Here is a 25,496-nt window from a genome sequence, read left to right as displayed (position 1 = left end):
TGGTAACAGATTTGATGGTTGGCTGAAGTGGAAATATTGCAAGCTTTGGAAGTATTTATTAGTCACACGCTTCATTTGCAAACTGGTACATCTGAAAGACTTTAGACTTTAGACTTATGGTTAGCACGTGCTGCCAAGAGTTTCCATCTTACTTACACGTGCACATGCACATGAACCCCCTAATTAGGTGCAGAAATAGCAGCAGCCAGCAAATGTTCTGCCTTTACATGGTAAAATGCATGTACAACAATACAAGTGTTTTCTCTAAAAGGTTTTGTGTGACACTAATTGTAGTTAAAATTGGGAGCTGCTTCCTTCTAACAATCGCGCTACAGGAGCTCCAGTGCTCTGGCAAATTCTCACCCACACAGTTCTGCATTCTCATCGTAAATTCATTCATCAAATCTTCCTGCTATAAAAGCTCTATTGCACGACGGCCATTTCTAATTTCTAGGAACAGTTACTAGGAACAAAAACAGAACTGGTTACAGGTTTATTGTAACATACTATTAAAAATATAAATCTAAAATGTTTATTGGTGTAACTGTCTATTCTAAAACTTAGACCCAAGACCACCACAAATGCTACTTGTTTGCACTACATCTAAAGAACAAGTGTTTTGATTCCAGGAGTTTTGGGTTAACAGAATATCAAAGGAAATCTTATTTAGAGATGCCCAGCTCCAGTTTATAGTGGCCACAGTCCTGCCTAATAAAGTGTTGGGCTGAAGGGCATAATAATTATCTGATGGATTTAGATATAGATGTACTAGAGATGAGAAAACAGTAAATTGAGTGGGACTAAAGCTAAATACTTCTACAGCAATAAAAAATATGAAACCCTCATCCTGAAAGAGTAACCAGCGCCGAAAGTGAACGCCAATGTGTCATTGGTGAGCGTCTTTACACTGCACTTTCTCTAATAACTCACGAGTTCAAATCTTGGCTCTGCTACTGACAGGCCTGCCACCTGTTTGGACAATGATTGGCCTCTAAAAGGGGTGTGATTGCTGGAGGGGATTCCTCATAATTCATCCAATTACTACCTGTACTGGCTGATCAAAGGCACCTGTACAGAGACGGCAGATAATGGGGACTAGTGCGTGACTTTCCATACGCAATACTGAGCTCTATGTGAACTCATCTTTTGCAGGTGAAAAGATGCAATCGGCTACTGCACACATGTTGGTATGAGCGTGTGATAGTCATGACTCTCAGTCAGAAGTTGAGGTCAGCAGCAGTACAGAGGAAGCAAAATGCAATCTAGTAAATGGATACGACTAGATTAGGAGAAAAAATACATAAAAATGAGAAATGGAGTATTTTGCAGAAGTTGAAAACAATGAACGAGTCTATTTGGCTATGCCCTTGCCTTCCTTCTTCTTCTTAATTTTCTCCTGTTGCATTTTGTCTGTGTAAATGAGGTGCCTATACACAGGCATAGTCTTGCACACACTGTTGGTGGCAGACCCACATGGTGAGGTAATGAGAGCCCAGGCTTCAGTCTGCTGGAGACCCACTTTCATCTGTGTGACTGGGTAATGGCTGCCATGGCAACAGGGGCCACCGAGCACAGGCTCCCGGATGCTACCGTTCACCTCGTGAACTTTGCTTTTCAGTCAAAATGTTTATGAAGGCTTGATTTTAACAAGCCATAAAGGCCAATTTACACCTGACTCATTTTTTCATTTTGCTTGTGAGCTGTAAGCATCTTATAGACACCACATTTTAGTGACAATAGAATTATTTAATAAATTGAGTATCTCTATAAGTTATTCAGTCATTAAGACTATACTACCAAAAAGCATGAGCAGCTCTGTGATACTTGTGTGCTCATTTGCCATCAAGGGTAAAAATAAGTGACCAATTAATTTTTTTACAAATTAATACAATGACGGTTTAGTGTAGGGGCTCCAGGGACCCCTGCTGGTCCATGTCAAGGTGTTAGGGGGTTCACAATTGTTTCTGAACCAAAATGAATGTTGAAACAAGCCAATAGAACCACAATGTATGAAAGCAGGCAGTAACACAGGATACATTTTCTTTTGCTGTAATTACTCTGCTCAGCCCCAAAAACAAAATCTCATGGTCACCTGAATACCAAACAACTTATGAAAGTACAAAAGACCTTTTGTGTAGTGCCCCTGTTCTTTCTGCTTCATAAATCTCCTGTCTTTTCAAGTTAGAGGTAGACATAAGAAGAATAAAGAAGAAGAATGCCTTTATTTGTCATTCATACAGATACACTAGTACAGTACAATTAAATTCTTTTTCAGCATAACCCAGCTTGTTTGGAAGATGGGGTCAGAGCACAGGGTCAGCCATTGTATGGCACCCCTGGAGCAGACGTGGTTAAAAGCCTTGCTCAAGGGCTCAACAGTGGCTGCATAGCAGAGCCTGGATTCAAACCAGCAATCTTCTGATTGACATAAGCACCCTTGGTACAAGTGCCTGGAATTTTTATCATAAAAAGATACAACTTTTTTCAGTAAAATGAATCATTATATTTTATTGCACACACTTCAGTGATTTCAGTAATATATCCACATTTCAGTAATATATCCACATGTTTTTATATTAATTATATTACACTAATGTAAATTTTATAATTAAACTCAAATCTAAAAATAACAGACACACCTTATTTATATTTTAATATTAACTTCACCAAAGTTAAACAAGGTCCTCACTACAAATCCTGCTCACACTGACTGATCTGACTGTGGACTAGAGAAACACAGAGAGAACGAGAGACCTTCTGCACAAGTGATGGCAGTGGAAAGGTGATGAAAAGAAAACAGCTGGGAGGCTTATGGTAGCGGCTGACCGCCAAGAAAGAATAATGACTGAGAGGAAAGAATCAGTGCTGATGAGGAAGAATTGATCATTTAGATGGCAGCGGATAAGGAGAGCTGGAGCGATGAGGGGTCAGTCTGAGAGTGACACTGATAGAAGATGATGAAAAGAAAAGGTTTGTGTCGTGACACAGCAGATAAAAATGACGAGAATGGATGGGAATAAGAGGAAACTCTGAACAGATGCAAGACAAGCTTAAACAGTACAAATGGTTTTTCAGAAAAAAACCCAGTAGAAGACAAAAGTTAATGACTTTTCAGCAACACATAACAAAAGCACTGAACACAGTCTGGTTTAAATAGGGCGAGACTTTTATAGCTGACACCAGTTTAAAGTGATTGTGATTAAAGGTTTGGAGCTAATGGGAAGCATTTCGTCTCCGCTCAGAGTTTACATGCTCTGTTGTGCATGTAATGTGATGCTAAAAACTGCACTTTAGAAACACTGTGCATGCAAATCCCACAGAGAAATACAAATGAGGCAGCGTATAAAAGTAAAGCACCATGGAGATGAGGTACAGACGGTGTCATTATGTTCCCGTGTCAAAAATACCCACCTCGGTATAAAGCTATGAAAATACTTCAGTCATACTACAGTCATCCTCTTAGTCAAACTCACTCCCACTTTTTTTACTACAGTCATATAATTGAATGAAGGTTTACAAAATAATACAGTGATGCTCTAGTAAAGGGATAAACTGCTGTCCAGGGATGGCAAGGTGTTAGGGAGTCAGCAATTGTTTCTGAACCAGAATAAATGTTGAAATAAGCCAACAGAACCCTGATGCGTAAAAGCAGGCAGTACCACAGGATACATTTTTCTTTTGTTGTTAATACTCTGCTCAGCCCCCAAAACAACATCTCATGGTCACCTGAATACCAAATAACTTATGAAAGTGTAAAAAACCTTTTGTGGACTGCCCTTGTTCTTTCTGCTCCAGATGTCTCCTGTCTGTGAGAGGAGGTACAGTATAAAGACAGACAAGGGCATCTTCATGGCAGCTTAATGAAAGCAGTAAGCACTGCAAAACAGGAAAAGGACACATAAAAGCAGCAGAAAGACACTGAAACATTAGTGGACATGGCTGGTGATGTAGATGAGAGGGGGGAAAGTGTCAGAGGGTGAGAGATACTAGAGATCATGAGGACACATACAAACAAACATAGCAAACAGGGATAGTATATTCACACCAAAACACAGAGCTTTACTCCTATATAAAGTCGTTGAAATAGTAATCTATCAGTAATCCAAAAATAAACATGAGAAAGCCAGAGAGGACTGAAAGCAGGGACACAGACGCAGACAGATCAAGAGAGAAAAATGGAGTGCAGACAGAAGGAGCGTGCAGACACATTGAGATGAAGTGACAGGCCAAGGCGGAGATGGAAAGGGACGATTACAGGCCAGGCGGACATGGTGAAGCGATAAATTAATCAGCCTGTGCTATGGCTAAGTGTGACTGAAATGTTTATGATATTCGATGTTTGAAGTGAGGGTGAGAACAAAAAGATACTGAGTGGTGAAGAGAACGAAGAATCATCACCACCTGGCTCATGTCTGAGGGAGAACGACAAGCTGGCAGCTGAGATACCGAGTAATGATCAGTTAATGACGGAATAGTTCTTTTAATTGTTTCTAATAAAGCAATAAGCCACGAGAGGCCGTGCATTACTGTGATTTTAGCACGGGGATGACGTTTTTGGCACGAAGCGGAGTGCCTAAAACTTCTTTCCCCGTGCTAAAATCATAACAGTAATGCACGGTCTCGAGTGGCTTATTGCTTTTATAAAATGGCGGTCAACATAAAATATAATAAATACAACAATGTTTAATTCATAAATGTATTTATTGTGTATAAACTTACAATAAAACATTCTTCCGCGACGCAAAATAGTTCGATTAACAGTGTTGCTAGGCAACATGAGGGCGAAAATAACATTAATTTTTTCTATTCAGTGGCGTATTAATATGGAATGATGTGAGGTGGTCGTAGGTGTGCGTTTATCGGGGATTTTACAACGGCTTCGAACGCGGCTCAGCCAATCAGATTTTAGGACCGGAACTATCCGTTTTATAATAGTTCATTTAATTCATGAATTATGGTAAACCAGTTTCATTTGTTTAAAAGAACTTTGTTTTTCTTCCATTTTTGCAGTTTTAACAATAAGTTGTTTTAGATAAGAGATGCCAATGATTAAATATGTGTGAACTGACAAAAAAGTAAATGTTTGATTAACTGTCGGTTAAAAATGTAATTTAAATTCATTTCCAGCAGCTGATGCTTTTTTTAAAGTGAAAGTAGGGCTACAGATCTCTACAGACAAAAGCTCACACCACTGATGTGAGACTCATACAGTGCACATGTGCCAGTTTCCTTTAGGGTTTCACTGTTTTGTGTTAGTATATTGTCAGACTGCATGTTAAACTCTGCACGTCTGAATCTCTGTGTTATGTTTTTACAGAAATGATGTGGATATTTTTCATCATGGGTGACTCAGTGGGTAGCACTATGACCTCACAGCGAGAAGGTCTTGTTGATATGAAACTCTGTGATGTTAACAAGATTCTATAAGCTTGTCCATTATTGGTGAACCAGCAGCTAATGATGGTAGGTTAGACAATCTTAAATTAATTCAAGACACATTCGTAAATGATAATTATATACAGAGCATATTATGTCACTTTGTCTTCCGCTGCTAGGGATCCACGAGTTTTTGCAGTTGAGGAGGGTATATTGCTGCTCACGCCTCCTCCGACCCGCAAACAGCCCTTAACAGAACCCTTTTCCACCCATGCACTCTGCACAGGCGCCTCTATCCACCAATCAGGGTCCTTGCGGCCCTTATGGCCGCTAGATGGTGCTCAGCCAACCGGTGGCAACGCCGAGTTTCGAACCGAGTAGTTCAGAATCTCGGCACTGGTGTGCTAGCAGAATATCCCACTGCACCACATGGGCGCCTGTATTATCATTAATTTTAATAAATTAAAATAATTTAAATTATCACAAAAAAGAACGAACGCAGCACCTACATCACCATTGTGAAAAAAAATAAAAAATTGCACCCCTAATCTTAACTGATTGTAGTACCTTAATACCTTCAATAACTAAGAATCGGGCTTTTAAATCACTTTAGAGGCATTCTGGGCACAACAGAGGCAATTTGGCAGTGGTGGAATTTAAACCAGCAACCGTCAGTTTGGTTATAAAATGTTGTTAGGTTTATGCTCGTGTTATGCAACGTTTTTGACTCATCAGTTTACAAAAAGCTTGAGGGTCACCAATGTGTTTTTTAAACTTATTTGAGGTTGGCAAGACTTGCAGGTCATCAGTTGTTTGTCTGAGTTCTTTTGTGAATTTCTGCGTGAGTCATCAATGCACACAGAGGAATTTTATTAAGCACAAGATTTCAGTTGTTTTAAATGTTCTTCGTTTTAGCTCTCGTTGTTGTAAGTCCCTAAGCCTTAGAAATTGCTAATCTGAGGCCACACATTTTAACCCAGTATTAACACTTTTAACATGTTACTAATCAATCATTTCTAAACTACTAATTTCAAAAACAGAAGAAGGTTATAATATAAAGTATGAATTAAAAAGTTCTTCTGTCTCAGATGGAAACTCTTTTATACATTTTTAGAATTTAGCAGACGCTTTTATCCAAGGCGACTTACAGTACTGTGTCAGTATACTGTCTAAGCAGTTGAGGGTTAAGGGCCTTGCTTATGGGTCCAACAGTGGCAACCTGGCAGTGGTGGGGCTTGAACCAGCAACCTTTTGTTTACTAGTCCAGTACCTTAACCGCTAGGCTACAACTGCCCCACTCTTCTTGAGTGACAGGTCAAGGTAACCCAAAGACCCTGATGCCCTGCAGCTGAATAAATCTCTAGGCAAGAAGCAATTTCACAAACAGTAGCCGCATTTTTACACAACCAAACTGCATAGCAGCTTAAAGTAACCTGAAGTCAAAAGTAAACACAAGATCTGTTCACTTTTTTGGCTTTCTTCTCCCAGTTTTTCCTTGTCGGCTCTGTGTGAGGCCCCCGTGCTTTCGGATCTTGGCAGACTTGCTTGAGTTGATCAGATTACAGCATTAAGTAAGATGGGAAGTCATCTGCAGTTAGTTACAGTTCTAATCTGATTTGAGATGAGTACATGGCAAACAAGAAAGGAACAAAGGTCACGGCCTTATCCATGCCTTTAACGGCCAAGGTGGATAACATGACTGGAGCCAATGCATAGCATAACTGTAAGCAGAAGAAGAAAAATGTCTAGGCAGCGCGGTGGCCGAAGTGGACGCCACACTGCACACTGGGTTCTGATTTCCTGGGATTGAGTCACTGTCTGTGAGGAATTTAAGCCTTATTGATACCAGAGGACATGAAGGCTCTGTCGTCTGGTACGGACCAACGGAAGAGCTACTGTGGCTCAAACTGCAGATCATTTTAATGCTGGCGATGAGGTAAATGTGTTACAACACACAGAGCATAAAGACCCTTCTGTGCATAGGGCTGTGTAGTCACAGGCCAGTCAAAGTGCCCAATGGTTACCCTTGTTCATCCTCGAAAGCACCAACAATAGGTAGGCAGGCATTAAAACTGGACGTGGGATCAAAGGATGAAGGTCATAGTGTGTTTCTCTGTGCCTGTTAAAAGCCCTCTCCAAGGCCGGAACGGTGGCTCGGTGGGTAGCACAGTCGCCTCACAACAAGAAGGTCCTGGGTTCGATTCCCAGGTGTATGGGTTCAGTTCGTTTCTGTGTTGAGTTTGATTTGAGGGTTTCCCCCAGGAGCTCCGGTTTCCTTGTACAGTCCAAAGACCTGCAAGTGAGGTGAATTGGGGATACAAAATTTTCCATGACTGTGTTTGACATTAAACACTTTAACTGATGAATCTTGTGTAACCAGTAATTACCTGTTCTGTCATGAATGTAATCAAAGTGTGTAAAATATGATGTTAAAATTCTAATAAATAAATAAAATGTGCCACTGTTAAGTCAAAAAAGAAGCAGTGGGAGGCTTTACACATGTCGGACAAGGCATGCGTGTGAGGAGGTCTTTTTTTGTTAACCTTTCTAGTACTGTTTCATTGCTTGTATGTGAATAGGCACTAAGAGCATCTCTATTAAGTTTATTACCAGCAGGACATACCATTCTGTTTACATAAAACTGAGTTTAATATTTAAACATGAAGTAAATCAGGATGACTTTCCCATCTGTGCCTTCCCTTCTTGTTTATGGCTGTTCTCTACCTGAATGTAAGGCCACGATAAGGTCACCACACACTCTACTTAAACAGCCATTAAAAGTCTTACTGCACTTATTTCTATTACTGTCTCTCACTTTTATAGAGTTTTAATTTATTCTGTTCCATTAAAGATAAAAGCCTATTGTTTCTGTCACATTCATGAAATAAGGTAAAAAGCTAGGAATATTCCAGATAGCTATTACCATTAAATGAAAAGCATGTTGAACATTTTCCTTGCATTTTCTCATAAAAGGCCAGAGACAGAGGGGTAAGAGAGGCAGTGAAGAAGCAAAGACAGACAGGCTGGTGGTGGAACTGTGAGCTGAAAGGAGCTATTAAGGCTCAACAGGCTTTAATGAAGGCTGAGCTGAGCTGTGGGGTAGTGCCACTCTCAGCACGCTTCAAAACCACTAATTATTTCAATTAGCTTCTTGTTTGCTTTTAAAAGTCAGCTCAAGGCACTTTTTTGAATCGCTGTATGTTTGCCGTGTTTAGTTGTGAACACATGCTTATGTGTGTGTTTTTAGGCGTAAGTGCCAACAGCAAACTGAGAGGGGTAGAATGTTCACCTCGTGTAGGAAAACCGTAGAGTGAAACTCATTTCAAATGTAAAAAAACTGCACATAATGTGTACAGATAAAGTAGTAAGACTGCAAAACCACAGAATCCCACAGATGAAAATGATGTGGTCTGGACAGCTTATGCTCATTTCTTTCTGGTTCATTCACTTTACCCATAAAGTTGGATGGTCTAAAATAGTACAGCATGTACAGCTGTGTGGTTTTATTAAGATGATTGCCAATCAACAGCATAAGAAATAACAGATCTTGGACAGTAAACAGATTAATATGTACGATTTCAAAACACATGCATTTCAAAGAGGACAACAGATATCTTGTGAAAGCTTTATCTGTCCAGTGGTCTGACCGAACAGCACAGAGAAGCCAGCTCATCATTGTTTTCCATTATCTGTGTGTTCATGGTCTATTTTATCATCTGCTGGCAGATATCCCTGGTGTTTCAAAAGGTTATGATTGATATCTGTCCTAAAACAATGTGATTCACAGCCCTGCATGTACAAACAATGAAATCTGAGGCCTTTACTACTAGAGGCTATTTAATTTATTTTAGTGTATTTAACAGTACTTGCTTCATGCTGATTTTTATTGTATTCTTTTGTACAAAAGGTTGCTGCCATTTATTCCACCCTCATATATACTTACCCATCAGACTGGAACCAGTTCTATGTGTATGTCTGTTTGTCTATTCTCTGTTCTATTGTCTTAAAATCTCAAAGGCTTCACTGAAATGTCAGATAAAAGCCGGAGAAAATTGAGACAGTCCAAAACCTACAAAGCCACCGGCCCCTGATATCATAAGTTTGACTAAAAAAGTTTTAAACATCTGCTATCCCACCACTTCTGAGAGCCAAAGAGAGGTCCCCATTGCTGCTGGATTTCCTGCCTCTGCTGGCTCTTTGAGATGCCTGCATGAGGGACAGGAACAGTAGCAATAGATAGTATTGCAAGACTCTCTGTATGCAGTACTGTTTTCTGTGTGACTCCATCTCTAACAGGTGAAAAGAAGTGGTCAGTGACCCTCTCCTCAGTCAGTGGGTGTGTGGTAAAAGAGAAAGTTATAACTGGGGAATTGGATATGACTAGATTGGGGGTAAAAAAAAAAAAAAGAAAATGCAAAAATAGAATTGATTTATTTTTCTTTTTGTTCAGACTTCTAATTTGAATTTGAAAAGAGAAGGCACAGGTATTGTGGGTGGTAGTGTGGGTGCTGCACATCAACATGGGTCCTAAAAACCTGGGATCAATCCTAACCACTGGTTACTCTCCATAAGGCAGATTAGGCACTGTCCCAGATTAGGCACTGTCCTGGTTTTATTTGTGGCTTGAACTAAGAGCTTCCAGGTGTCACTGAACCCACAGCAACCCTGAACCTAATCAGTTCACAGCAATAAATGACATATATCCACAAATCACAGGATTTTATTGTCACTTATTTATTGTCTTGCTTTAAATGAGGTGGTAATGAATTTATTATTTTAACCTTGTAGTTTTGATTGAAAGTCAGTTCTGAATTCAAGTACAGATTCCAATTTTGTTTCCAGATTAAGGCACGACACATGCATGAATACATTGTAGAAAACATATGTGTTTTTATATATTTCACCTCGTGTGCATAAAATGTAAGAAGAAAAAGACTTAATAAACTTCAGAATAACTCAAAACCTAGCCAGCATTACAAACTGTAAACGGCTTTATATTCACATTACAGTGCAATACGTTGGTCAGTATGTTGTACTCTGTGTAGTGCACAGATGCAGAAAGTATAAAACCTGTGATTCAGGCTGTTCTATGTAACTGAAACATGATAAAAGTGGCAGATATGGCATAAGAATCATTTTTGTGATACATTGTGGATGAAAAACTTTTGTTAAAAAAAAATATTAGAGCCGCTTAGGTGGTGCAGCGGTAAAACAAGCTAGCACACCAGAGCTGGGATTTTGAATACATCATATCGAATCTCAGCTCTGCCATCCGGCTGGGCTGGGTGGCTGCATGAACAATGATTGGCTGTTGTTCATTGGGTAGGACGAGCTTAATAGGGGCTCCTCATAACTGAGCGAATTACGATCTCTGCTGGCTGGTTAATGGAGTCTGCACAGAGTCGAGGAATAATGCTGATCAGGGTATGGCTCTCCGTACACAAAGCTGATCTGCATATGAACTCGCCTCGTGCTGCTGAAAAGATGCAGTCGGCTACTGCACACGTGTCGAAGGGGGCGTGTGACAGTCTCGCTCTCCTCAATCGGGGCAGGGGTCAGCTCCAGTGGACAGGAAGTGTAACACAATTGGGTAAAAAATTGGAAACGCTAAAAAGGAGAAAATGCATTTTAAAAATAGTAGTGTGGCCAAACCCAAAACGAAGTTTTTTAATGGATTTGTTTTAGTGAGGTATCATAAATGTAAAAAAAATATCCAGGAATGAGCATAAATACATGATACACATTGAGATAAAGCTCAAATAATGTACTCAGCGAGCACTGTGCATGAAGTATAGGAGATAAATCTAGAGACTGGACACTAATTGAGGTCAAATAAGAGTAAATGGCCGAGGCAGCAGTAGAGAAAACAATATACAAAGAAAGGGGGATAGAACTATCCCTACTCGCTTTAAGGAAAATTGCCCATACAGGGTTTTCCAGGGCAAAGAGTCAAAAGGTCATAGGAACTTTCACTCCCTGTGTCATGCAGTGAATGGCCATAATGTGTGTGAACAGCAGAGACAGAGCGTGTTTTAAAAAAAATAGGGAAAATGAATATGGAGAATATCGTCTCTCTATTATAAAAAGAAAAGTTACCAGTCGGAACGCAAAACTACGATCCTGTGTTGCTCTTTTCCCACCGAAGTTAAAACCTAAGAGGCTAGCTGCACTGTGATTTATCTGATGTAATAGTCAACACTGCGTTGTTATGGATACAACAGGGGTTTTTTTTCAACTAAGGAGGTCTTCCTGAGGGTCTGATGTTGAACACTTGGGCAGGACAGATGGAACTAATTACAGCTATTTAAGGACTGACAACCAGGGGCAGACGACAATACATGAAGATCAGTTTGTCCTCCTACTGACTTTAAGTGTGTGCCATCAATCGTTTTCAATCGTCTCAATGCCACACAGACCAGTGTTACACGCCATGTTGTCTGGACACAGATGGGTTTTCTGTCATGAAAGCAAAATCACATTCATTTCTATTGAGTTTGTCATGATGAATTTGACATCAGAGACATCCCATGCAATTACATTTGCAAGAAAAAGTTGATTTTAATTTGCTTTGTTGACCAAAAGCAGAACTGTTTATGACATGAGGGGGTACTTTGTTCTGCTGCACAACTGCCCAAAATAGAGGAAGTATAGAAGTGCAAGTATAATTTACAGTATATTTAGACAAAGAGCCAGCTATAAATTATTCCATAAAAAGAGTTTACATTATTTTACTCAGCCAAGAGGTGGTAAAAGTCTGGTTGGCTTTTATTTAAGTTAGCTAGTTTGACAGACAGATAAAGCAAGCACTGTAGGTTTAATTAACCATTCAGTTCACCGTTCTGAGGTTCACTAGAGTTAATATTTGAAATCAAGCATCAAGAATTTCATGCACAAATTTCTTCAGCACAATATCACACACAGACATTTGACACCTTACCATGAGCATGCTGGGTGTTAAAATTGAGTTTACTTACACTACAGGGGGCACGGTGGCTAAGTGGGTAGCACTGTTGCCTCACAGCTAGAAGGTCCTGGGTTCGATCCCCAGGTGGGGCGGTCCGGGTCCTTTCGGTGTGGAGTTTGCATGTTCTCGCTGTGTCCGTGTGGGTTTCCTCCAGGTGCTCCGGTTTCCTCCCACAGTCCAAAGACATGTAAGTGAGATGAATTGGGGATACTAAATTGTCCATGACTGTGTTCGATATAACCTTGTGAACTGATGAATCTTGCGTAATGAGTAACTATCGTTCCTGTCATGAATGCAACCAAAGTGTAAAACATGACGTTTAAATCCTAATAAGCAAACAAACTTACACTACATGACCAAAAGTATTTGGACACTTAACCATGAACTTGTTGGACATCCCATTTAAAAAACAAATGGTACTTAAATAGAGTTTCCTCCATGTAATCTTTTCCGCTACTCCTCTGTGAGGGCTTCTAACCAGACTTTGACCCATTATGTCAAAAGAGCAAGAAAGCCTTAGCTGATGTTCTTGTTTATTCCAAAGCTGTTCAGTGTGGCTGATGTCAGGGCTCTGTGCTGGTCACTAGAGTATTTTTTTTGTTTTGTTTTTTGTTTTGTTTTTGAAAACGAAGCATTTCATTGTGTCTTTATAGATCTTGTTTTGTGCACAAGGGCACAATCATGCTGGAGCAGGACAGGGCCTTCCCTAAACTGCACAGTTGCTGCACAGTTGGAAGCATAACATTTTCTTTATATTATTAGTCATTAGAAGGGGTGTCCCAATACTTTTGTCCATATAGTCTATTTTATAAAGACATGTGACATGCAAGTTTCTAGTGTAAATGGAATAAATGATAGTTTTCCGGTCTAGACAGTACAGTGTGACTGTGTGTAAAACTGGGGTGCCCACAAAAGATCTTTAAAGGTGATACAAAAAATGCCACATGACCTATGAACAATAATCAACTTCTACACAGCACATACACCGATCAGCCATAACATCAGCCACCACCTCCTTGTTTCTACACTTACTGTCCATTTTATCATCTCCACCTACCATATAGAAGCAATTACAAACTGTAGTCCATCTGTTTCTCTGGATGCTTTGTTAGCCCCCTTTCACCTAGTCAACCAACCTAAAATATCCATCCAACAGCGCCCCATAGGCAGCGTCCTGTAACCACTGATGAAGGTCTAGAAGATGACCAACTCAAACAGCAGCAGTAGATGAGCGATCGTCTCTGACTTTACATCTACAAGGTGGACCAACTAGGTAGGAGTGTCTAATAGAGTAGACAGTGAGTGGACACGGTATTTAAAAACTCCAGCAGTGCTGCTGTGTCTGATCCAATCATACCAGCACAACACACACTAACACACCACCACCATGTCATTGTCACTGCAGTGCTGAGAATCATCCACCACCTAAATAATACCTACTCTGTGGTGGCCCTGTGGGGGTCCTGACCATTGGAGAACAGGGTGAAAGCAGGCTAAAAAAGTATGTAGAGAAACAGATGGACTACAGTCAGTAATTGTAGAACTACAAAGTGCTTCTATATGGTAAGTGGAGCTGATAAAATTTTCAGTAAGTGTAGAAACAAGGAGGTGGTTTTAATGTTATGGCTGATCAGTACTGGTATACCATGGTACACACACTGCATACTCTAGGTACAGCTCTAGGCACCACTACTGCTGTGAGTCAATACAATACACCTGGTATCTGGTATTTCATTTTAAATTCTATAAAAAATCCACTTGTGATAACTGACTCAACCAACTTTCCTCAGCCAACCTGCTGTTACTTCTTTCCTTCTTTCTCTAATTCTCTGTTTCTGCTGGATGGGCCAAATGACTGATGTTCAGAAGTTAAGTGGTGGAGAGATTAGGGGTGTAATCTCATTACAGACAGTACTTCCACTAGTCTCCTAGCCACAGGTCTTTTTACTTTTGGCAACATGAATAATCTTTTAAATATCTGTGTGAACATAATACTATTGTTCCCGTGGGACGGGTAAAAACATTACATGTGTGTAAAAGAGAGGAAGAGTCTCCCCATGCTCTCGTTCACATCCATTAATGGAGTGCAGATGTGTGAGGTGCTGTGGTGCTTAACGGTTCCTTCCGTAATTCCTCATGAACCAAGTATCACCCCCTCACACACACACACACATACACACACACACACACACACACACACACACAGACATACATTCACACTCCCGGAAAGACATCTGCTACACTGAGCTTAAAACAGAATAAAAGAGTGAAAACATTGCTCAGCCTTTTCAGACATACCAGTACCACCACTATGGCTGAACAACTGGGTGGGGTGACAGCCCAGTTGTTAAGACAGGAATTTCCTTAGCAAGCTGGGGTGATTCCACCACATTCATACTGGGAGACTGCATTCGTCTTTGACTTGCCCTTTACATCCACAAAAATTTAGAGCAAAAACTTCACTGCCATGTTGTAATGTATGTTTAATTATTCATATAGGTGGCACGGTGGCTCTGTGGGTAGCACTGTTGCCTCACAGTGAGGTCCTGAGTTCGATTTTTCAGGTGGAGCAGTCTGGGTCTTTTCTGTGTGGAGTTTTTTCCAGTGTGGAGTACATGTTTTTTCCATGTCTGTGTGGGTTTCCACCAGATGCAGTCAGGAACTACCAAATATTGCTCTAGGTGTGAATGTGTGTGTGTGGTGACCTGTGCTGGGTATTTCCAAAATTTCGCCCAGTAAATTTGACCCACTGTGACCCTGAATAGGATAAAGCAGTGGTAAAACAGACAATGAATAAATGGATTATGTACATCTGAACATGAGATAGTGTAAATATATAGTACATGAAGTAGTATAGTATAAAAATACTATGGTCTCAGCAAAATTAAAGACCAAAATACCTTAAGTAGCAAATGTTATACAGGAAAAACATGTATAATAAAACAAAATTTAGTTATGAATTACCTAATTTTTTTGTCATATAACAGTAATAAGTATCTCCTGTGTGTCCACAAAGACCAGTGCTCTACATGTCATTGGGAGATGGTATTCAGGGAGAGTTTAGACTGGAAGGACCCTCACTGTATGTTCTTCGTATGCCATGCCTGGCACAATTCAGAAAAGGTTTTGACAAGCTACATGCTGAACCAGCTGAGCCCTGCAGACCTGCAAACCCACAAGACCGGAGACCGCAGCTTAATCATTCTGATCTTAATGCTTGACCTTTGAGACTGCTTTCTTACTCATAAAAATGCAGTTGGTAAAGCGACCACTTTACCACTTTACAAAAAGATATCTAGGACATGCAATCAAATAGGATTAGCTTAGCCAAGCAATAAAATGTCATGACAACTGCACAACTAAAAATCTTAAAGAAACGGTTGCATAGTTCATTTAATTTGGTTGTGATTTTTGGTTTGGCTTTTTTTAATTAATTCAACATAATATGCCTAATTAAAGCTGTCTTATAAATGGGAGGTAAAGCGTTCTTCATAAAAAATGCAGGTGGATGGCTGCATGTGTCTCGCAGAAAGCATGTGCTAGCCTGTACCCTCCCAGATGGGTGGCTGGAATGTGATAGGGGAGACTCAAGAAGCCAGAGAGATAAAAATGTCAAACATTATAGAAATAAGGTCTGAATGGCTGGTTTTAATTAAGAAGTTATATATTTCAGTGCTCAGGTGGTGCAGCGATCTACTGTATTACACTAGCCAGGTTTGAATTGAATAGATGCTTGGCGGTGCTATTGGTCAGCCAGGCATCTACAAGGCATGATTAGCTATGTCTCTAGGGGCGGACGAAGCCTTGTGGTGGATGGGTGCCCTGTCCAGTGTATTATTGCCTAGTGTCCAGTGCTTCCAGATGAACCAGAACTTGGTCAGTTCTCTCTAGAAAAGCATAAAATCTAAACTGGTTGTTTGTTTGTTTGTTTATTATTAGAATTTGAATGTCATGTTTTTGGTTACATTCATGTCAACACTTTTGGTTACATTCAAGACAGGAAACAGTAGTTACTCATTACACAAGATTCATTAGTTCACAAGGTTATATCGAACACAGTCTTGGACAATTACACATACTTCCTGTCTCCAATTCATCTCAATTGCATGTCTTTGGACTGTGGGAGGAAACCAGAGCACCCAGAGTAAACCCACACAGACACGGGGAGAACATGCAAACTCCACACAGAAAGGACCCGGACCGCCCCACCTGGAGATCGAACCCAGGACCTTCTTGCTGTGAGGCAACAGTGCTACCCACTTAGCCACCGTGCCGTCCTCTGGATTAGAGAAATGAGAGTCTTACTAACAGCAGTACCAGTCCAGGTAATCCAGGACAAGGTCAACTGGATCCTTTTCAATGATCAAAGCCTCAATTAAACTTAAAACTAGGGAGCTTTGTCTCTCTTGTAAGCAGTTTATTTTAGAGTAAAAAAAAGTATGATGGATCATGAAGAGGAGAACCAAATAACGGCAACCAAGGATTGTTGAGCATTTGACATCTTGTATGAAGCAAGAATGGTCAAAATTTCAACTTGCAACACGTCAACAATCAGTATTCCCATCTCCCTAATGATTAAATGATGTAATCTTAGGAAAATTGATATAACCTCTGTCCAAATTTTTTGAGTGTGCAACAACTGCTCCAGGCACTTCATTTCATGTTTTGCCACCACTTTAGCCTGGTCAGGGTTAGTTTTCTTTGGAATCACTGGGTCACAGCACAGTAACACATCTGACAGGACACAGGACCTCAGTCCATCGACCATGGCAACCTCTTCCCCCAGACATACCAGCTGATAGCATCGCTAGGGATTTGAACCCTGGATTTCAGTGAGCTAGAGTGTATTACAAGAGAGTATTACAACATTCACTTTCACAGTTTCTCTTGCTAATCCGCCTATGGTGTTCACACTCTTCCACAAACGTCCACGCTTTGTTTGGATGAGTCTTCTCATCATGACCTCTAAATACACTCTTACAATAACAGCGCGCACCAGAGATCCACATCATCAGCTGTGGGTTTGGTGTTACAGAACAGGAAGTTTGATAACTGATAAGGCTTCCCTTCCTCCATCTGGGTTTTTCTGTTTATCGTTTAATAATTCCTGTACAGTATATGAAAACAGTGTACATGGAAAGGACGGTGATCCCTTCCTGTCATCCATCCAAATGTGATCCATCCATGTAAGAGCAAACCATGGGAATGGGTTAGTGTGGGAAAGAATGTAATAAACTCACGAAAGCAGGAATCATCAGAAATAACACTTCCCCATCGCCATGCTTCAAATGCCTACAGACAACATTAGAAACCTTTAAAAGCTTGTCTCGCTATGAAGATTAGGCTTTTAGTCAGTGGGTGTGCTTCTGGACTGAGTTCTCACAAAGTTCTCACAGGTACAAACAGTTCTGCAATATAATTCAAAACCGTTGAGCTGATTTCGAAAAGCATGGAAAACATGACAAGGCAGAGAATGGTGAAAGGCAACGGTAATAAAAAGCAAGGTACAAATGAAATATGACACTAGAGAAATCAGCGAGTTTAAGCCATGAGTAAAAGCACACAAAGAAAACTATGAAAATGTCAGCATTTGCATGCACTCATTCACAGGTTCCACTTCCTCTTTCAGCCACAAACACTTCTAAAAACTATCATACACTGAAGATCACAGTTACCATCATGCATCATATACACTATGCAGCCAAACATATGTGGACACTTCTAACGATTGATTTCAATGGTTTCACACATATCGCTAACAGGTATATAAACAAAGATATTGTGGCAACAATTTCAGCACTTTTGTGCTCTGGTGCACAAAACGAGGTTTATAAAGACATAGTTTGACAATTTTGGTGTAGATCAACTCTAGCGGCCTGTACAGAACCCTCATTTCAACCCTGTTGAACTCCTTGGGAAGAATTAAACGTCAACTGCAAGCCAGATTTCCTCATCCTACATCATTGCCCAACCATATAAAATGCTCTTTGGACTGAATCGGCACACAATCCCACAGACACCATTTAAAATCTTGTGGTAAGCCGTTCCAGAAAATTAAAGGCTTTTAAAGCTGTACACTGTAGGACAAAATTTTAATCAATTCACATTAGTTTACATAGTATTGGAATGGGATGTCCATTACAGTCATGATCAAGTGTCCACATACTTTTGGCAATATAGTGTAGTTCACAAAAAAGCATTCACAGTTTTATAGTATTAAGAGGTCATTTATAAACACACACATGTTTTACACTTTGGTTACATCCATTACAGGAACGGTAGTTACTCATTACACAAGGTTCATCAGTTCACAAAGTTATATCGAACACAGTCATGGACAATTTTGTATCTCCAATTCACCTCACTTGCATGTTTTTGGACTGTGGGAGGAAACCGGAGCTCCCGGAGGAAACCCACGCAGACACAGGGAGAACATGAAACTCCACACAGAAAGGACCTGGACTGCCCCACCTGGGGATCGAACCCAGGACCTTCTTGCTGCACACACAAGTGAAGGAAGAAACATATACGTGTCATATACAATTGTAATCATTCACATGTCCACTTGTATATATTACAACAGCCACCAATAACAGTGTAATAGATTCTTTCGATTTCTTAAATATAATGCTTGTACCCCGCAAAGGATTTATGTCTTGTCTGGGGTGCAATACTGAATAGCAGCAAGTAATTCAGAAGAAACGAGAGCCACCGCAACCCTGACCAGGATAAAATGGTGATAAAACAGGAATATGAAAATAATGCTTTTAAATGGTGCTCAGGTGGCAGCGCAACTATGTATTATGCAGAGCCCGCCACTGCTAAGATTTAAACCTGGATCTATCAGCCAGCCCAGCCTCTCCACAAGTATGGTTGGGTATGGTTGGTTATGTCTGTGGCTGAAGCCCTGTGATGGACTGACACCCTGTCCGGGGTATTCCTTTCCTGGTAAAGCTGGACCTGCCTCGACCCTGACCAGGATGACGCGGTTGATGAAATTAAACTAATGCGTTTTTTTTCTTTTCCTTTCTTAGCAGCCCTGAGGTACAAGAAGAGAAGAGCGCTGATTATTTATGGCTGATTCAAATTCCAATTTCCTTGCAGCCGGCTTGTGTAATTACTTTTAGATGATGTTTATTACCCTTTTTTTTAAATGATGTGAGGTTAATAAACACATGAAACACATTATCAGTGACTGATTTGTGACTGATTACAACACATATCTTTGTCTAAAGCTGAATGTTTAATTAGTTTATTGTGGATTTGTTTTTAAAATGAGCAAATCTGTAACTCTACACATACAGCAAGCTAGATTTTGGATTTGATGTAGAAATTACTATAATTTAATTTTAATTTTTTTATTGACCCCCAATACACAGTTCAATTTCGAGGCAATTATATAAGACTTTGAGACTTTAATGGATACATTAACTTGACATTAATCATGTGAGAATTTGTAGCTTGAAAATAATTGTAAGCCCTCATGTGGGTAACACGCAGAGGAAATAATGAATAATAATAATGAACAGAAGGCTAACAACTATTTTATAAGAATATATTTTCAGAATTTATCAGAATTTTGATAATAAGTTGACTGTGCAGTGAATGGAATACTGTGATTAATTCTGCAACCAACAAACCATAACTTACCTGCCACACACACACACACACACAGATACATACACAAACACACACACACACACACACACACACACTAATACGATGATAAAAACAAACTTACGGAGAGTCAGAGGGATGTTGTGCGGCTGAGCAAAGACAACATCACTCTGTGCACTGTGGCGCCAGTAGCTGAGTGACACTAGTGGACAGAAGTCCTACTCTGCCCCCTGCCAACACCCAACCTGCAGCCCACTGGCACAATCACACACACACACTCACACTCACATACAAGAACTTCACAAAACAACACTCTGTACCAAAAGCTGGTAGAATTTGTTAAAGAGCTATTGTCCACAGATCAAAGTGGCAACACAACACACTGAAAGCAGAAGAAAAGATACTTCTTTACAATCCCAGTGATGTATTATTTTAATTACACAGCAAATTAATGGCAGGACAATTAGAACTTTTCACAATGTTCATCAAATGTTTCATGTTACATTTCATCTTAATAAAAATCAAAATAGGTGTATAATCCAGGCTCCTTTTCTAAATCTTTGTTCAGCTTTTTGTATAGACGTTTTTTTTTTTTTTTTAATCAAGAATAAAAACAAAGGAAGCAGATTGTGGGCCATGGTTTAGTGTGTATGTGTTTGGAAGAGGCAATGTACACACACTGAATATTAATAAATAGCAAAAAAGATCAAGGACATCTGAGAAAGAAACATATTAGTGCTATGGTGGTACACGTTGTACAGACATGTGGAAAGATGTTTTTAAGAAGGGGGAGGGCTGCCAGCTTCATGTACATGTGTGAAGCAACACAATTCAAATTATATGTACATGTGCAAACACATACATAACAACAGCATAAACAGACACTGACTGTGTGGCAGCAATGTTACCAACATTCAATCATTCATTAGGATAGTTGTAGCTGTAGCGGTTAAGGTACAGGACGAGTAATCAAAAGGTCGCTGGTTTAAGCACCACCACTGCCACTGTTGGGCCCTTGAGCAAGGCCCTTAACCCTCGATTGCTTAGACACTATACTGTCACAGTACTGTAAGTCACTTTGGATAAAAGCGTCTGCTAAATGCCAAAAATGTAATTGTAAATTTATTGTCTGTTTTACTACCATTTTGTCCTGATCAGGGTCGCAGTGGGTCTGATTCACTGGGCAAAAGACAGGAAACACCCCAAACAGGGCACAAGAACATCACAGGGCAAACACACAGACACACACACATTCACACACACACTAATGCCAATCTTTAGTAGCTCCAATTGGCATGGCTGCATGTCTTGTGGGAGGAAACCAGAGCACCCGGAAAAAAGATCCTAATAAGGTCACTATACTTCAAAATAAAAATGCATACATACTGATAAAATGATTCATGGGTTGCTCAATCATCACACTGAACAATGTTAAACCTTTTTGGACAATTCTGAAGCACAGACTGCATGATAGATGATCACTTTCTTCATTACTCAAACAAATACAGAATTTATTAATTAAGAAATACACAAAAATACTATTTATTATCTTTACTACTTGTTATCTTATTATTACTATAAGGCATTACTATTATTTTGCCCTCCCTCAACATACCTCATTTATCAAATAATATGGGATGCTGGCGCTTAATTGGTTCCTACTCTGTGTGTACCTATACACAGCTGTGTAAGTTAAGCAAGTATAAGTCACGCAGCTGTACAAATCTTACAGGATTGCTTAATTACAATAGCAAAAGTACGCCTCCTAGCCTACTATGAAACAATGCACAGTGTCTTAGACTGGGCATTACTCATACTTTGGCTAGTAGAAAGCCAGAACTAAGACAAAGGGTTGAACAAGTCACATGAAGCCTCCGCTTGCCCGCAAAGCTCTGGTAGCTGTGCCTGTCACTGACATCATCATCATCTTTGCCCTGTTTCTTAGCCAATTCCAACTTCAGCCCCTGGTTTAAAACAGGTCCTACATCGAAATTTGGATTTCCATTTCAATAAGCATTAGAGATATCGTTAGATAAAGCTTATGTAAGCAATTTACAAAAGCCAATATGGCTGCATTTGAATTACTTTTGTTGTTGTTGTTTTGAAACTTTTTTTCAGTTAGGTTCACCACTGATTCAGTGTATTCAAAACAGAAGCAAAGCATAAACCACAACACGTAAGAGTGACTAACCTACTGTGAGATGAACTAATTATAATGCAGAGTTACAACTCTTTGTCTGTTTGTGTCTATGCCTTTTTAACTGTGAGGCTGAACTGACTAAAATCTGCTATATTATGACTTTAAACACCATTTCTGGTGCAAGAAACCCACTACAGATTACTTCCTGAAATACCCTCCCGTCTGTTTCTATACATTTATTGCAATGTTAGGCTACTAATGATACCACTACTTTTTTCTGAGCATCAAAACCTGTAGAAGAAAACTGCAATACCTTCCTTAAAAAAACTTGTGCAATCTTTGAGCTGAATTATACACACATTATGCAGTGCAAATATCAATTATCTGATAAACTCATCACTTACTATCAGTCATTATAAAGCCAGTGAGTAAAAGTATTTTGCAAGCAGCAAATGTCTACACACAGGTTTTACTCAATCCTGCCTTAGGTAGTAAACACATACCAATGTGGAATGTAATAGAACAGAACTGGAACAGAATAGAGTTAAATACTCAAGAATACAACAGTAACCTAGGCTATAGAATAAACACAATTGTTTTGAACAAAATAGGAATAGAGTTTTAAAATACCAATATTATAACAGAATTAAATAGTCATTTAATTTTCATTTTCATCAACTGAAAACACTGGGCGCATGGCAGAAATACCCTGAACAGAGCTCAGATTTATGGCAGGGCTTCAGCCATCCGACCCCCCCAGACATAGCCAATCATGACTGTGTAGACACCCAGATGGCCGGTAGCACCACTGAGATTAGAACCCAGTATTCAGTGGTGGTGGGCTAGTGTGATAAACCTCTGTACAACAGAAGCGCCCAAAATAGAATATGACTATGTAAAATTCCCCCCCAAAAAATTAAACTGGAATAATTATTATAAAATAATTCTAAAAATCTAATTCTGTTGTAATATATTTTAAAACCACAAAACTAAATAAATTGCTTGAAATTCTAAATAAAATGTGAATACAATATATGTGCAAGACAAGACAATAAAATAGAATTCTAATTCAACACAATTCTGATAGAATAGAGTACAGTAGAATATAACTGTATGATAAAATTAGTTTTGTGTCCACTGGTGCCCAAGAAATAGAGAACATAATCAGAATAGTCCACAATTTTAATAGGAAATTAGAAAAATTTAATTCTAATCTAATCAAACAGAATAATATAGAATGAAACAGAATTGACTGTAATACAGCATAATCTTGATTAAAAAATACAGAATTTAAATAAAGTATAATAGAATCGACTATTAGACTGAAATTAGTCTCTTAGTAGATGAAAGTCTCTTAGTAGATGCATTATATACAAGAAATAAAATAATTCTATCAAATTCTATCGAATACTGGGAATAAAAGATTAAATTTATACTGTACATACTTACATTAATTGTGAATAATGATTTGTTGATTTGTTTATCTCTATATCCTGTGTTAAACTCACAACATGTCTCATCTACGACATGATGGGTATTGTTGGAATTCAGTTATAACTAATCTAAGACAAATGTTCAGACATGAAAATGAACGTTTTAAAGATGTAATGTTAGGTAATGTTAGTCTGCTGCTGCTCCCTAACCTGCTGTATGCTTATATACCACAAACACTAAAACTCTGCCAGCCACCCCCGCTTTCCCCTACATCTGTGTGCATGCAAGCAGGTCACAGGTGCTGCAGAAGTGCAGTGAGATGAACTTTTCTTTACTGACTCACAGGTGAATGAAATGAAATGATCAGGTGTGCAGGTGTGCAGTCCTGCTGTGCTGATGATCGTACCTTGATGATGCTGCTCCTGCGCGGAGCTGCTGCAGCTTTTACGCTCTCCAGGAGCGGAGAGTCGGAGTCTCTGTCCGCCAGCAGCACCGCTCCACTGCGCCTCGCTCCCCGCCATGCAGCCGCAAGAGCAGCCGGCGGGATCGAATCCGAGCCTTCCTCTCCATCACACTCTCTCTCCGACATCACACCTCTGTTTATAGTCCAGCAACAAACTTAAAGAAGAGTGACGCGGAGTAATGTAGTGCAGGGGTTCAGGTTTGGATCCTCGACCAACATGGACTTTTTTTTAGAAGAGGCGCCTGTACGAGAATAAACGCGCTACTAGTTGCGATTATTTCGCCTACATTCGACTCGCAAAGCCGAATAGATACACAGAATAGTCTTCGGGAAACAATTTGGCGCTGTTTTGCGCATTCTGGTCGACAAAACAGTAGTCGTTCTTTACCTGGCTCGAGCGCAACAAGTCTCGTCACGAGAGATGCCGCGCGCCAACTTCAGCTAAACACCGGTCACAACGTCTCAAAAGTCAAGTTTAGACAAAGTTTCTCATTATAAACACTCTTCTGAAATATTAAGTTCACTTGTCCAAACAAAAATACCCCCAAACAACCCCATTTTAACAGGTGTGTTTGAGTATAGCTCGGTTATATTCAGTAGTCTACAGCTGACTGTAGGAAGCCGGCTGCTCTGATGTGTCTCCCCTCTTCAATGAGCCGAGCTGTCAAGGGCAACATCACACTCTGGCACGATGTAACCACGCCCACAGGTCTCTAACTCCCCGCCCCTTGTAGCTTGATTGAAGCGTTTTCTGACCAATCAAATTTCACTCTACAGGTTTCTTGCGCTGACCGGCTGCGTTCCAAACTACAGTACATACTACCAAAGTTTCAAAATAAGCTATGATTTGCTACGTTACTAACCATTCAGTGAACTAGTCTGTTTAAGACACAGCACCTCTCACTCAATTATTCACTAACGCTTTTTGTACCAGGTCTTTTTTTTTCTTTACACATTTTCTCCCCCTTTTTCTCCCTGTTAGCGCACCCAATTGCCAGATTGCGTCATGCTTCCTCTCCACCACGCCCCCTCTGACACGTGGGCAGCATGCCGTATGCATCTTATCACCTACACTTTGACGAGTGCAGTGCAGCTCAGTGTTGTGTACCGAGAGACACACCTTGAGAGCACTCTTTTCTCAACTCTGTGCAGGCGCCATCAATCAGCCAGCAGAGGTCGTAATTGCACCTCATGAGAGAGAGAGAGACCCCATCCGGCTTAGTCCCGCCCATATCTGAACAACAGGCCAATCGTTGTTCATGAGGCCGCTCAGCCTTAGCCGGTAGGCAGAGCTGAAATTCGATACGATGTATTAGAGATCCCAGCTCTGGTTCCAGCGTGTGTTTTTACCGCTGTGCCACCTGAGCGGCCGTACCAGGTCATTTTTAATAAGCTTTTCATTTCACTTATAAGTAAAGTAAATATTTTATCTAAAGGTGAAATGTCACGTTTTTGTGGGGTTTGCCCCAGTTACCCCTCTTTTTTCACTTCTTATTTGCTAT

At 40.0% G+C, this 25,496-nt stretch overlaps 1 protein-coding gene across 2 annotated transcripts in view; it reads right to left on the bottom strand.

Moving 5' to 3' along the window:
• plcl1 (phospholipase C like 1) overlaps positions 1-24,623 on the bottom strand; it is a 60,774-nt gene extending 36,151 nt beyond the window's left edge. The window contains exon 1 of one of the 2 annotated variants that reach the window (XM_063006445.1): positions 23,938-24,623. In XM_063006445.1, coding sequence (XP_062862515.1) covers positions 23,938-24,120 — 183 coding nt within the window. In that variant the 5' untranslated portion in view covers positions 24,121-24,623. Of the gene's footprint in view, positions 1-20,081; positions 20,132-23,937 lie in introns of those variants that run through there. The other variant, XM_063006446.1, reaches the window with a different exon arrangement.
• Positions 24,624-25,496: the final 873 nt, after the last annotated feature.

This window comes from Trichomycterus rosablanca, chromosome 12 (genome assembly GCF_030014385.1).
Source record: "Trichomycterus rosablanca isolate fTriRos1 chromosome 12, fTriRos1.hap1, whole genome shotgun sequence".
Lineage (NCBI taxonomy): Eukaryota > Metazoa > Chordata > Actinopteri > Siluriformes > Trichomycteridae > Trichomycterus > Trichomycterus rosablanca.
The sequence above is the reverse complement of the archived record's forward strand: the minus strand, read 5'-3'. Positions and strand labels throughout refer to the sequence as shown.